This window comes from Bombus fervidus, chromosome 9 (genome assembly GCF_041682495.2).
Source record: "Bombus fervidus isolate BK054 chromosome 9, iyBomFerv1, whole genome shotgun sequence".
NCBI lineage: Eukaryota > Metazoa > Arthropoda > Insecta > Hymenoptera > Apidae > Bombus > Bombus fervidus.
In genome coordinates, this window is record NC_091525.1 from 3,392,168 (window position 1) to 3,407,728 (window position 15,561).

The 15,561-nt window shown below is 34.4% G+C and overlaps 1 protein-coding gene across 3 annotated transcripts in view; it reads right to left on the reverse strand.

Moving 5' to 3' along the window:
- The window catches only part of Tusp (WD40 superfamily protein Tusp), a 35,183-nt gene extending 19,831 nt beyond the window's left edge, over positions 1–15,352 (reverse strand). Inside the window, exons 1-2 of one of the 3 annotated variants that reach the window (XM_072011222.1) lie at positions 14,408–15,351; positions 4,188–4,355 (exon numbers count right to left, since the gene is read on the reverse strand). In XM_072011222.1, coding sequence (XP_071867323.1) covers positions 4,188–4,355; positions 14,408–14,503 — 264 coding nt within the window. In that variant the 5' untranslated portion in view covers positions 14,504–15,351. Of the gene's footprint in view, positions 1–4,187; positions 4,356–14,407 lie in introns of all 3 variants that reach the window. The other 2 variants (XM_072011221.1, XM_072011223.1) reach the window with 2 other exon arrangements.
- Positions 15,353–15,561: the final 209 nt, after the last annotated feature.

A 15,561-nucleotide genomic window follows, 5' to 3' on the forward strand; every position in this document is an offset into this window, starting at 1 on the left:
TGCGTGCCAGATCGATACCACGTTGGCTACCCTTAAACTCTGAAATGTAGACCGAAGTGAATGAAAAGGACACGTTCTAGTCCTTTACTATGATTCACGGGAAAAGCACGAAACTGAAATTCATGTAAATAGTGTGGATTATGCTAGTTTTTGAACAATTAACAATTTATAATTAATAAATAACCTGTAGTTTATACTATCGTATCGTGTTGTATCTTTTTTGTAATATTCATTGATTAACGATTCTTAAAGATGGTGTACAGTTACGAATGTTTAGAAGAAGTTAATGAACGAATGAACGCGATACTGACACGCAGCATGCATGGTGTGAATACCTGTTTCGATACTTTATTTATAGCTATATATACCGTAATTTGGATTTGATTTGACTAACAACAACATGAATTTTAGACTTTAGAATGCGATACGGCGTCGAGCACTTATGAAATGTAAACTGTTCTACTTGCGAAAGCACGAGCTAATACATGTTAACAATAACTTTAGATACACCTCCGCCAACACTTTCCTAATTAATCCTTAAGAAAATGATGTTAGGTAAGTAATAATTGCTGTGGTAAATAGAAAATTGTGATGGTAATATACAATCGATCTTTTTTCGTGATTTGGTTACAACTTAATTTAGGAAGAATTCCCCATAATTGACGTTACTCATTTTGCAAATGATTATTTTTCGTTCAATAATTCTCCTAAGAAATGCTTGTTCAATTCAATTCACATAATTCAAAGTATTATAAAATATCTCATTGGTATCTCATTAATAAGAAACAGTAATATTTTTAAGGAATTATTTGAATAAAAAAATTTAAACAGTATATATATTGAACAAAGTTATCAAATAATTCGTTCGTAATACAATTATGATTTTTCACAACGTTTCCAACAGATAAAAATTTGATGCAAATTAGAAAAGTATTAGTACTAGATAATCTATACATACGTGTATGTATTTAATCCCGAAAATAGCTATTAACTATAAGATAAATGCTGAATTAGTTTGATTTTATTCTACGGAATTACAATCTTCTGTCTTGCATTTTTTATGAATAAAATGCTACTGAACGACGCATAATGAAATCTAAAAATATTACAATGAAAATGTAGTAGAGACAATTTTTACCAAGGATATTAAAGTATTAAAGTTAAAAAGGTTTCCTTCCGTAAAAAGCAATGAACACTATAATAACCGGGACAATACTGATAAGAACGGTGAGACATTTGTCGCTTTGGCGCGATATTCAGTCACTGGGAATCATTGTCAGATCAAAGCTCCGATTGTCTGTTTCCCAAAGCAGTAAACGCACCAGACGGTCACAGCCGTCTTTCTTTGCATCTGTAAAGCGAGGTAAAGACCACGAGACAAGATAAATGGAAGAATGGGGGTGCGCACATGCTTATCTGTAATACTCCCTCTAGGTATGTATGTATGTATGTATGTACATATGTAGGCTCTCGAGTATCTACGAAAATGAAGACGCGATCAAAAAATATGATTTCACGACGAAAAAAAGATTAAATGTTACATGGATGGCGAAATATGTTCTAATAACGTGCAAAAATGGGGCAAGAGATGGATGCGTGGAAAGTGAAAATCCAGTGGATTGCACGTTGGCAATATTAATATATATTGTATGTGACGAGCTGATGGAAGATTTGAAATGCATGTGTCGCTGCCGTCGCGTTGCGGCGCTGTGAACCTATCGCGAAATATGTATTTCATGCAATTGCACATCGAGCTGAGAAACAGTTGCAGTTCGTTAAAACAGCCTACTGAGCCTACGGCTTAATACCGATTTATATCTTCGACAAAGAATTCGGCCTCGTTTGCACCCAGTTTACATTTATATACAATGATTTATGTACAATGATTTATCCTCGACGGAAACTTACATGAAATAAACACTGTCTGAAATAAACCCGGTAAATATAGCCACGCAGCGGATTTTTCCCGAGTTAATATACTACACATTCAAGTGCCAAGAGCTCTATCGTTTCTTCCGCAATGTCTCAGATTGCCTATTTCCAATTGAACTTTGTTTAAATTACCTTAAACACTTGATTTCTATTAATGGAAATTTCCCCAGGAATCTAAATATTGAAAATAGCATCTAAATAAATAGTACTTATATAAATGGATTATAAATAAATGTTAGGGGATATACATATGCAAATCAAATATCACACGAATCTCCAAATAGAATCAACTATTCAAAGTATGTATTATTGCTAGAAATGTTTTTAGTTTATTTAAAATACCTAAATATTCGAATAATATAATTAAAAAGGTGAATTCCATGCCTAATGAATTGACGTAAAAGCAGAGATATGCGATGTTCAAATTCCGGTCGTGTGCCTTATGGACTGAAATTCATTAAAACGAGTTGCACGAACCATATCATTCGCGTTCACTTCGATTTACTGACATCACCTAGCCCAAAATATTCCGTACGAGTCGAAAATATTGTTTATCTTCAGGTGTTATTCATGGCTCGCATCCTTCCAATTTCTTCCTCGATTTAACGCGCTCGCGCATCATTTAATCTAATGGGCTGCCATGCGATGGACTGGCTTCTGTATACGCTAGCACAATGTTCGATAGCTCCTCATGAGCTTCGTTCCGCAGTATCACAAAATAGATCGTCGATTGAAAATTGTTGCGTACTCGTATCACGACTGTACCTGTCAACGTGTTCTACCAGTGACTTAGTGTATTGAGTAGCCGTGGTTGAAGCATAAAATCGAACCTCCTTTGGCTGCCAAGTACCGATACGTTGGTTCATATAGTAATAGATTAATAGCAAGAAATTGTATGAAAACACAAAAGGACTACATTACCGTTAATAAAACCCATACAGCAATATATGTATATGCTGCATAGAACATAAATACAGCGTTTTTACTGCTGACTCGTTATCATTCTCTGTTTTGTTCCGTATGTACTGGTTCTGTTTCATTCTACATAAATGTGAAATAACCGGAATTGCGCGCATGTTTCGGACAAGACATATTCGTATTAGATTGCGCTGGAATGGTTACACTCTCATATACATCTCATAAACAATTATTTATACAAACACGAAGCGTATAGCACGATTAAAAACAAAACTCAGATATATCGGCTATAATAATAGGAGATTCGCTAGAAGCTGTTATATTCACGCGCGGTTTGAATTATTCGAAGACTATTCCATCTTCGTTCTTTTATTTTCTTGGTAATGTATCGTTCCAATTTTCCAAAATATGTATACCCATATTTAACACGTACAATAATCAATATGATTTAATCAATAATTTACTTATTTTAGCTGTTCAAATAAACAACGCTGGACCAAGTGTATCCATTTCAAGATCTATACTCTTCATGGATCTATACCTCAGACTACCCATACCTTCCACTATACATATAAATGTTCGTTGTTACGTTCGTCGTGACTTTTTATATGGTTTCGATAATATGACTGACAGACATACACGACGATGTATAGTATACCAGGTACATCAACGTAGTTAACCTACTGATCATCTCAGTTACTTTTGTTAGCGGTTGTTAGTGGACTGATTAAAAATATTTTAAACGTATTAAACATCTTAAAACATCATAGCTAGTAGGATTTCTTGCGTTGTTGCAGTTTATCACCTTTAAGACTATCTCGGAAAGACTTGATTTCTTTTATTCTATTACGCTGCGTTTTCACTCTTGATTATACCAAAAACATATATAAAATACAACGTATATTAGAGAAAATTGTTTCATTATTTATTATAAACAAAAAACTATTGTATCAAGTTCCGATTGAAGAGCCTCTGTTATAACAATGAGAATCAATAGTAATTAAGTAGAATTAACTGCAGAACGTCTTCGAACGTGAGCCGAGCTAAGTTTGATTCTTGGACAGGGAAGCACTTGCGACCTTGACTCGGAAACATTTTAAATCAATATTCTCACAGGCTGACATCGTTTCCACAGAGATCGTAGGAATATACCAGGAATTAAAAAGGTCAACGCTATTAACCGCTTGAGTAGCTCGAAAACAGGGTACAGAGAAAATGAAATTACACTTTGTTGTGAACATCGCACTTTCATTGCGTTTACTACGACCGCGTGAATCAGCAATAAGAGAAGGGAAAAATAGAATGTATATATGCAAGCGAGGCGAAATAAAACTTACCTCGCTACGATGGCCTCGAAGGTTGTAATTTGCCCTTAGCGGAAGTTCTGTGGCTCTCGTTCGACAATGGGACGTAGTAAAAGTCACTCCCACCAGACCACGAGCATTACCAGTGGCCAGCCATCCTTCCTGGTAGTAATTTGTACGGTCCAGTTTCCATCCGTCGTCCTGGTAAATACAAGAGAAACCGCCATTATTGCGTTTACTTCGTGTTTATCGGAAGATCTAAATCGTAGATATAGATCTAATGTATAATTTTTAAACACTGTTAACACATTATTGGACTAATACAGTTATCATTAATAAATTAATATGTATATTTTATATCGAATAAATACTTTGATAAATATATTACATTTTTAATCACATATAGCAGGTTTTGATTGTTTTTTAATATTTGTTACTTTGCGTTCATATTTCTGAAAATATCATAGAAGTAGAATACATGTTGGTAAAGCAATTCAATATTTTGAAACAATCGTCCAAGAAACTGAAAACGTTAAAATAGTGAATTAAATTATTAAATGAAACAAGTTTTTATTTCAAACTTCTGATTCAACATACGATCCACATGATTGTATACATACATAACCTATTTTGTACATACGTGTACATGATGTACATTCTATACAATGCATATACTACGAAGCGTAGGAAGAGAAGATTCGAGCGAGCATTGATTTTCATACCTTCTGGTATCGGAATTAGGGATTGTAAAGTGTTTTAAGTGATATGTCGCTGCATTATGTATTCCAAGCAGTTCTAACATAGACACTATTTAATGGTCATTATCGCGCGACGAGATTGTAACTAGAAATTAGTGTTGAATGAAAGTAAATTCACAAGAAATGACAGAGTGGTGAAACATGTAGTGATGCATGCATCGACATCTAGGTTTTATGAGATCAGAATTAGATTTAGTTACTCTCCATATTAACGATTTCTCGTAATTTGTTGTGTTGATGTATCAACACGTGTTGAAACACATGTTCCCAAATGTCTGATTATTTTCCGACTCCAGTATTATTACCTACAATAATAGGAGGTATGTTGATTATAACAAATGCAAAATTAAAGACAAAAACTAATGAATAAAAAGATGGTCAATTGAGAGAAACAGATTGTCTAACTCCGCCTTACTAAAAGAACTAAAAACGAATGAATAGAGTGATTACAGAAATATTTATATATGAATGGTTCTACTTTTCAGTATCTATTAATCTATTGGACAAAGTTCGCCCAAGAATTGAAACACAAAATGCAATGACGAGAGTCTACTATAAATTATATTCGGCATTGGTACCACCCTCTATAACAGTGTCCATGGTACAGGTTCATGCGCCTGATTCTTCTTCTACCTGTTGTTTTGCGTAACGTGTCCATTTGTAATCCGCATCAAAGAAACCGCACGATGCTATGAAGTCAACCATTAGAGGCTCACGTTTCCATAGTCTAAAAATCCGTCGTAGTCTAAAAGTCTAAAAGCATCGATGTATGCATCGCAACATGTTTCAACGTGTATAGGGGCTTTTATGAATTCATTATGCAAATTCAAACAAGCACGTACTGATTCACGCGTATATATTTATGTATATAAATGGATAATTTCAAACCAACATATGTCGTGCAATAAATTGAATTTATAAATACCACAAGGTTCGAACTTTGTAATTAATTTACATACTTGCTATAATACAAAATTTTCCTTTAAAATATATTTTTTGTTTTATAACATGGATCAGTCATTTTTACTTAAGAGTATCGCAATTTATGTCGCATCTACACTAAGCATTGTACTTATGTATATGACATTAATTACGTAAACATTTCTACTAATTATCAAGTATCTGTATTGTAATTTGTATCGAAATTTTATTCCAATAGAGAGTTTATTTTCTTAAGCTGGACGCGAAATTATTTTTTACTTCTGCTTAACAAAAGCATAGAATCTAAAATCAGCAGTGTAATGATAATTAAAGAGAATAAAAGAGGAAAGAGTGAACTCGACATACATGTCGTAAAATAGGAGCATGAAATTCTGGTATACATGTTACAGACTGTTAAAAAATACTATTAAACAAGCACACGTTCAAGTTTATATGTATCTTACTTCATTCGCGGTCTCTAATAATAATATAGAATGTAGTTTGTCATGTCATATAAGAGTACATGATATATGTATGTACGTATGTATGTATATCATTGTCTTTTATTATTATCAAGGCAACCGTATAAGCAAAGTTTAGCTCTTAATCAATGAGACATCAACAAATTAGTTTATAATATCATCCATTTGATAATGATGATAATAGTAATCGAACAGTTCAATTCGGGTAAAAACACTTACAAGACACTCTTTCTACTGTTTCGTGTCTGAATAGATAATATAGAATGAAAACAAAAATATACGAACATTAATATGCGACCTATGTTTTGTTACTGGCAATTAAAATAAAATAAATGGATATCGACATTTTTTATATTTACAGATATATGTCATTTGATATAATTGCACAATATTGTATTAGAAATAAAATGGAATTGTATATATCGAGTTGCCAGTATCAGAAATAGTATCTAAACATTTTTATTGCTGATTCTATAAACCGTTTTTACTGAATAAGCACATAATCGCGTATTTGCGTCGCTAAATTTTCTATGCAATTCGTATCAGGCTCTAGTTCGTTATTCAATAACAATGGCCATGTTCTTCACTGGCTTTCATTCATTGGCGCTTGCATTCCTTAAACTGAAACGGGAATAATAATCTTCACGATCGATCAATAAGCCAGAAAAATTCGCATTCGGTCAGCTCTCGGCACTCCTCTCGATATTGGATGGATTTACACTCACGCCATCACCGTATTGCGTGAACTCGCACACAGCTCTACATTCTACGTGTCTACTAACACAATCTGCTTACTATAGCTTGGTATGTATTACTATTCGTTGGCACGTAACTCTTACGCTTAAGCGCGGCTGCGTTAGGTGGCGGGGAATTCAATGTTACAAGGGTTTCACTCTCGGACCTGTCATTATGTACATGTAATTACTCCAACCAGTGCGAATCCTTACAAAAAAATAAGAAGAAAATAAGGGCCGTTGCGTCGTCGAGACAGATTTCAACCAGCTATAACTATTCAGACCGTTCGCTAGCCAGACAAAGGATCGCTCCAACTTTTAAACATTTTCCAACATCGAATTGCTAATTTTTCATTATATGTTCCAAGATTGGGACTTGGCAAAACATTAACATCTCTTTTCTTTTCCACACGCCTTTTATCTTTTTTTTATTATTCTTATTGACATACAACGAATTTAATCAATTATTCTTTAAAGTAATTATGCAGTTAAATGCTAGCCAACCGCTTGACAATGGCCGGATTAATACCACTATCAATCCAATTCAGTTTAAAAACTATATTTTTGCGTATAGCTCGAATACTAAGACCGACCATCGGTTATATTTAGAGGAAGAAGTTGTTCAGTATGCTGAGCTTCATAATGTATTTCAATATCATCAAATTCGGAGAATACGTCACACATCAACAGGTTGGCTACATTCTTTTAATTAAAGCTAATGAATTTAATTAATTAGTTAATTATAACAAACGATATTAAACCTTATGTGTCCTTGATACAGTTTAAAATCAATTAATAATCAAATTACTAATTACAAGTAATTTAATCTAATTGGATGATTCTATCCTGACTGTCCGGATATTTAACTAACCAATCGATGAACAATCAATTACTTAACGAACTTAATTATCACATTCGTAATTATTAAACTTTGATAATATCTTTCCGGACGTCTTTCTTTCATTTTCACTGTCTTTACTTCTATGTTTTGCGTACCATCATCACTGCGATTACAACAATCAAACAGTCGCTTCAATATTTTCGAATTCGCAAAGTATACCCGAATAAAACCATACAAAATTCTCCACGTCCCTTAATATTTTTCTACCTGCGAAGAAACTTATCAGTCTTCTATCAACCGACAATGAAAACCGCATCCGATATACGATATGCCTTTAATCGACAGGATAAACTAGATCCGAGTAACTCACAATAGTTTATGAAGTACATATGTATCTAATTAGCGGGCGATCAACATTTTCAAATGAAACACGATTGCGTTTTCCATTCGATTCATAATCTTCAGCATTTCTTCGTTATCACAAAATTGTAAATCGTTTTGTGAAAAAGAACATTTTGCTGTGGAAATGTCAATTTGTTCGCGCAGCAAGCAGCCATTTTGGGAAAAGAAGAATCAGGATGGGTTACGGCTTAAGACGAAGAACAATAGAACCACATGTCTTAATGGATTTCCAGAAGGAATTGGGTCAATAAATTTTCGATGGTGTTAAGAACGACTCGTGGTTTCACATTCGCGTTACATTAATTGTAAATGCAAGAGCTAGTATGCAAGTTCTGGGTTACTTCTATCGAAGAACGAAACTATCGAAAACGGAAAAGATCGAATGGTTTATTTAAACGATTTTTAGATCTGACCCGATGAAATTCCTCCCAAAAGTAGAGTACACTTTTACTCTCTCTTTATTTTCCGTCACTTTCCATACATTGGAAATTCATCGGTAACGCCCGAGAAATCTAAGTTTAAGAGCCAAATTATTTAACAGTTCGGAGCATCAACAGATCGACTTAACGCAAATCAATTGTCTCGCACCTTTGAAAGCAAAATTTTCCTTACAGAAAATCTTTTGCTGTTAGAAGAATTTGATATTGTGGATTGTACACATGAAATAAGGATTAAAAGTACGTGTTAAGAAATAAAAGAAAAGAAATTAAAGATACGTTTTCAAATTGTGTGACTTTTTTTAGAAGATGGTCATTTATGACCTTACAGACTTTATCTTAGCTCTGATACCTTAGCTTTGATAAATATAATTATTAAAAATATTAATCATTAACATGTTCAGTGCGGAAGAATTTTTACAATTCCAACACCAATGACGAAAACTTTCTCAATTTTTTTCGCTTATTTGGTCTTTAAAATAGTTGGAAATATATTGGTAATTATTATCGATATCTCATTCACATCACCGATTTCGATGATCTTTGAATATGTTATAAAAATCAACATTTTAAATAATTTTTTCCTATGTATGTAATCACCACTCGGATTTAGTTTCCAACATGTACTACCACTACAGTGAATTCTAGCCGTAACTGTATGACAGTGACAGCGTATTTGTTAGTTTGATTGAAGGGCGCCCCATGGTGGGCGGATAAAATAACATTTAATCTATATATATAATCTATAAACAAAAAATAAGAATTACATTTGGGTTAATCGTTATTTTATCCGATCGCCGCGCCGTTGCGCTGCTCTAAGGGGCGTACTCTGCAACGGACGCACAATTATTGGCAGAATTCACTGCAGTGGTACCAACAGTTTTTTGCGAAAATTTCGGAAACTAAGGCCGAGCGATGGTTATACGTATAGGGAAAAGTTTTTCAGAATCATGCTCCTGACAATATATTCGAAAATCATTAAAATCGGCGTGGTATATGAACTCAATAGTTACCTATGTTTTGTTTAATGTTGAAATTATTAACTTAATCAAAAATATTAAAAAACAACGATGTCGATATATATATACCAAGTTCGTCATCAAAAAAAAAAAAAAAAAAAAAAAAAAAGAATTAATTAAACGAAGACACAAATTAGGTCTATATTATAAGAGTAATACACGATATTTAATTACCGATCCGTTTCTGGAGACAAACGCAGTAAAAACGTTGACAAGTATACATTGTAGAAACAAAACAGAGATCGTTGGAAGACGATTATAGCGATAGGAGATCTAGCATAAAGATCTATAGCGGCCGTCGCTCGGTCGTAGGCCGCTTGATACATGTATGTTCCAACTTCATTATACAAGCGCATCTTCCGCTCGATACATATATCGATCTCGCACTAAACGTGTTAAGAAGTTTCTTTTGACGATTATAGTTTATATCTGATTTAACCGCTACAAATCATTAATTACAGAGGGTGTCCTTGCAGTTGTGAGGAGTGACCTTTCTAAAAAAATAAGTTGAAAATTCAGTACAGAAACTGTATCTTTACTGTAATTTTTTACACGGATTCCATCGAAGCTAATATTTATATAAAAAGGTAGTAATTTAATTATGGTTTAATATGAAGAAAGTCATACAGGAAAAAACGAACAAAGAGATCGGACTTTCCTTCACTTACTTCCACCACAAGCATTTCATTTTCCATAAATATTGTATCGCTTAAGTTAGAAACGTTTCGTAGTTTGTGATTGATGATTCTACGTGTCCTTTCTTTCCTTTCGAGTTAACGGAAGGAAAACTATGCAGAACGTTCATGAAAAGAAAGGGGAAGAAATTATCATCGAGTTATTCGGCGAGTACACGTGCAGTGAGTGAAATGAGTAAATGAAACCTAATTCATGGAGTTATCGATCTAAAACTATAACAAAACATTTCCTTTCTTTGGAAAAGTTCTGTTCCATAGTAATCTTTCGTCAGAAATATGAATGATATTGATAATGATAATGATAATGATAATGATAACGATAACTATAATGATAATCAACGATTAGTGAGCTGATCAATGAATGGTGAAAATTCATCGATCAAACAACACAGAAAACGTAATTAATTCTTATTGATTGTGTCCTAGCTGTGCGTTGAACTTTGAGGATCGAGTTAATCCTACTTAAGTATAGACACGGGCGTTTGCTTATAGCAGCTTCGTCTAATTATACAACATGTTCGTGAATCATTGCAAATGCAAAAATACACCTGATTAAGGTAATGAATATTTCGGGAGTAATTTTTTTCCATGCCAAGATAACTTGCGCAACAGGAAATTTTTTAGAATGTCTGTCTTCGCATCTAAGCATAAGAATATCAAATGGTAAAATTAAAATTATACGTTTTCATATATTATATATGCATTCTTTTAAGAGAACTATTCCAAATTCTCAATTGACAAATTCTCAATGCGTGTGCAGGCAACGAGTGCAGCCATTAAGAATCAATAAACATTTTATTCTCCCCAAAGTGATTCAATTTTTCCTTACTATCTCTGCGAGAAGGTTCAGAATAGCTGCATCTTTCAGTGTTGTTTCAAGTATTGCTCGTATGTGTCAAACTACGAAAAAGAGAGAAATGGCTATTTTGTTGAATCGCAACGAAGCACAAACTTCATCTTTGCCTGGTCGATTTGATTACATACGAATATACACATGTATGTGTGTTTCGTCACCCCTTCGAATTTCCCGCTCCCTTGACCAACTTAAGCCGTTTCTATGTGACGTACGCGTCTCCGCTCTGTCGCGACGAATTCCAATTTCTTCGACTACGCTGTGATGTCATGCCCCAAAAATCCTCGCTGGTATCATTATATAGGATCGTAAAGCAATGAGGTCTCTCTACACTTATACATTCTTTTAAAATCAAAGGAAATATTCTTTCCTACTAATCGGATGGCGAAAAAGTTAGGCTTCGCACGGAATCTATGACTTTCACTCATGTGTACCATTTGAAAATATTGCATACAACGTTAATGCCGATGGCCTCCCGTTAGAAACTGTATCGGTCCAAATCAACGAAGCAACTCCAATAATATCAATAATGTCAATCGCTCGACGACGAAATCATACTCTTTCATCATCTAGATTCCCTTTGTCTGTTATACACACACTGGTGTATCTTATCATTTTACAAAAATTTCGAAATAATCTTGATGCATTTTCAGATGTATCGGTCAACAATTTGGCTAAAAGATTGAAACAGGACGTTGACTACTGCTACATAACTAGCCAGTTTTATATTGGTAGGTCTAAGATCTTTTATGATTAAAATATATTTTGAGAGAATGCAGTACAAACAAATCAAATAACACGTACATACAAACGGGCGTAAGGTGATTCCTTATGGAAAAATAAGAAGAAAATATAGAAGAAAATTTTTTCGTTCGAGATTTAGTTTTTAGAAAAACCTATCATAAGTCGTTTCTTAAATAGAGAATAGTTGTTGAATGTTCCATTTATTATTTCAAGTTTCTATTTACATATACAGTGCTGAACAGAAGTATTGTCGCACCTCTAAAAAAGGAATAACTTCTTTAGAAACGAACAACGGAGTGACACGTACAAAATATTTTGGAAAAATTGTAATTGCTCGGAATCGCGGGAAAAATAATAAGCGACGCTTTTTACAAACTTTTTTTCTGAACCTGTAATGAAAATTTATTCAATACAATGAAACAATGAAAATTTCATCGAAATTTGTCGATTGGTAGGTGGACGCCGATAGATGTAAAAATCTTTAAATATAATAGTACAGTTATAGGCCGAAAGTCGTGGAAAACTGCAATTTTCATCATATTTGACCGTTAATAGCTCACGGTAACATTAACCGATTGTGATAAAATTTTCGGGATAACTTTCGACATCTTTTTAATTTTCATTGCAGACTCAACCAAAATATTTGACTTCTACTATTTCCTCCGCCATTCCGAGCAGTTACAAATTTCTTAACATTTTTCACGCAGCATTAAATAAATTAATCCTTATAACTTCTAAAAAAGACATCAAATTGTTTCATCCGGTCTTAAAAAAGTTATTTCGTTTTAAAGGATATGCCAATGCTTACCTATAGTTATGTTCATCACATGGGCCAGGCAAATAATTGAAATATACATTTTTAATCTTGTTCTTTATAGCCACTCGTAAAAATAAAAAATCACTAAACAATTATTTTTTAAAACAAAAATTACCGCTGCAAACAATCAGGTATTTTGATCTCTAATTACATATTGTATTCTTAAGAATAGATTTAGAGATGAATTTAAGTATGTATGTATGTACCTGATAAAGATTGGAAAACTTTATTGAAAGAATTTAATCTATTATGTAATTAAACTTAAATAACATGTAACGAAGTAATATTATATTTGAATTTAATGTATCCTAATATTTTTTTCTGTGCAGTCAGTCGCAATTAAGAATCAATTTGTCCCCAATATAAATACGTATTATTTAACATATCTCTTTCTTTTATTTTAATTATTATTCAAATCATTGTGAGTTTCTTGTAAAATTATAATTGTCCAAGAAAATCCATACCACCCTTTTTCTAAGAAAAGTATAATCATCGAATCACAAGAGTCGCGACTTTCATCTTGAAAACACTTTAAAAAGATGCGAGACGGGGTAAATTCGATCTGATGATCTTGTCGAGGAAACTCGATCGAAAGACGCAACAGTCTAGGAACGAACCGGTACGACAATTTCATACCGCGTCTAATGTCAGTTAACCGGTTTACACAGAACAAATAATGATAAATTGATTCGACGTTTCTATGTACGGTAGCAGAACGCGGTTCTTATAACTGCTATGTTCATCCTGTGTGATATATATCTTTGAGACGCTGCCATAACCACTGTAGTTAATTGCCAATCATATTTCTTCTCACGTTAATTAAAAACAGGGAAAGTAGAAGTAGGAAGTAAATGATGAATCGAATGGTCTGCTTGCATTCAACGCAAAGACCATATTACCTAGAGTTTTAACGACGCCAATCATAGCGAAAAGTGATACTTATCAGTTTGTGTTTAATGACTCGCGTTTGGTGTGTTGCCAAAACTAGAGCTGATACTGGCAAATTTGGTAGTATAAAAATCCACAATTAAAGGAAAAACAATTGAAGAAAATTACGATAGTGAAAACACAATATATCGGTTTTTATAGCATTTGCTGATACTGAGTGTGACCGTTGGCAGAATCTTATCGTGTCATATTGAGATTATTGACTCGATTTGGCTATATATCTATATAATACACTATATATATATATATATATAGTTATATATAGAATTTACTAACAATTTTGGCATGATGAAAATTTTTTATGCTTAATCAAACCCGTTTGAATATTTTCTTCACTCGATTTAATTATTCTCGTACTTTGTTATGAAAATAAAATATTTAAATCTCTCTCTTAAACAATTTTAGTCTCATTATCAATTCACTTTGCATACAACAGATACACAGTGTGATTTCGATACTTTCCTACTTAATTTAAATCAAATCTATAATATATCAATTATTATAATATGAACCTCTTTTACATAATTGTAATGTATCAGGTAATGTATTATTTCCAATTAACATTGAAGAACACGGAATCGTTGAAAGAGTACGTCACGTACCTCCGGTGACTCGTCCGGCACCTTGCCCATCCAGCTGAGCGACAAGATGTTACAATCGCACTTGGCATTGTTATTCTTTTCAAAGTACAAATGCATTATCACGTTAACAGTTGCGAAAATTTATCAAGCCATCGAGGCAGGCATCGATCAATGCAATCGTCACTCAGCTAAGAAATGAAGAACACTCCATGCGAGCATTTAATACCATTAGTCCATTCTACAGATATCCATTCCCAAGCTCGGGTCGATTGTTAGTTGACAATCGAATTCCAGTCTAAATCCGTCACACGTTCTTCAGCAAGTACGCGACCAAACTGTCAAGTTTTTCCATATTGATTAAATTATACCAGTCAGGACTATCGGCTTCTTTTCTTCCAACTCTCTCGAAAAATCTCTATAAGGGAGGGACGAGTTTTCATGAAAAATCAAACGAGTGTCCTAGACACGGGCAATATTTTCGTTCGAAATCATCTCATTCGATAACCATTCAGTCTTCCGAGAACTCCGTGGTCCCCATGTTTCAAATGAATCACGCCAGGCTTACACGATTGCGTTTTCCTCCAAAGTCATTTATATCGTATCACGGTCGCCATTTTCCCACTAGCTGTAAGTTCACCATCACGTAGCCTCGCAACGACGACGACGACGACGACGACGACTACGACGACGACGACTACGACGACTACGACGACGACGACGACGACGACGACGACGACGACGACGACAACGACGACGACGACGACGACGACGACGACGACGACGACGATGACGACGACGACGAAGACGATCCGATGTAACGCAGCAAGATGCGCGCGAGCAAGCGAACGAACAATCAAACAACCAGCAACCGAACTTCGTGAACTTTCAACGCGGCCGAACGTCCGACTGAAAGCTCAGCCGAAGCTGTCGCGCACGAGGCATCGCCGCACCGCGTTTTGCAAGCTTATTGATTGCGCGCCGCGCTTCCTTGCCTTTCTGGCCACCTACCGGCCTTTCGTTGTGTTAGATCTGCTGCAAAAGCTTTTGCGCGCTCTCATCACCATTTTACAGCGTTGAAATCATACGAGGCGTTGATAGTCGTTTCGTCCGCAGTTGCACACTGGGGTAACCCTTAGCTATGACGGCAAAATTCTTCTTTCAACATTTTTTTACTG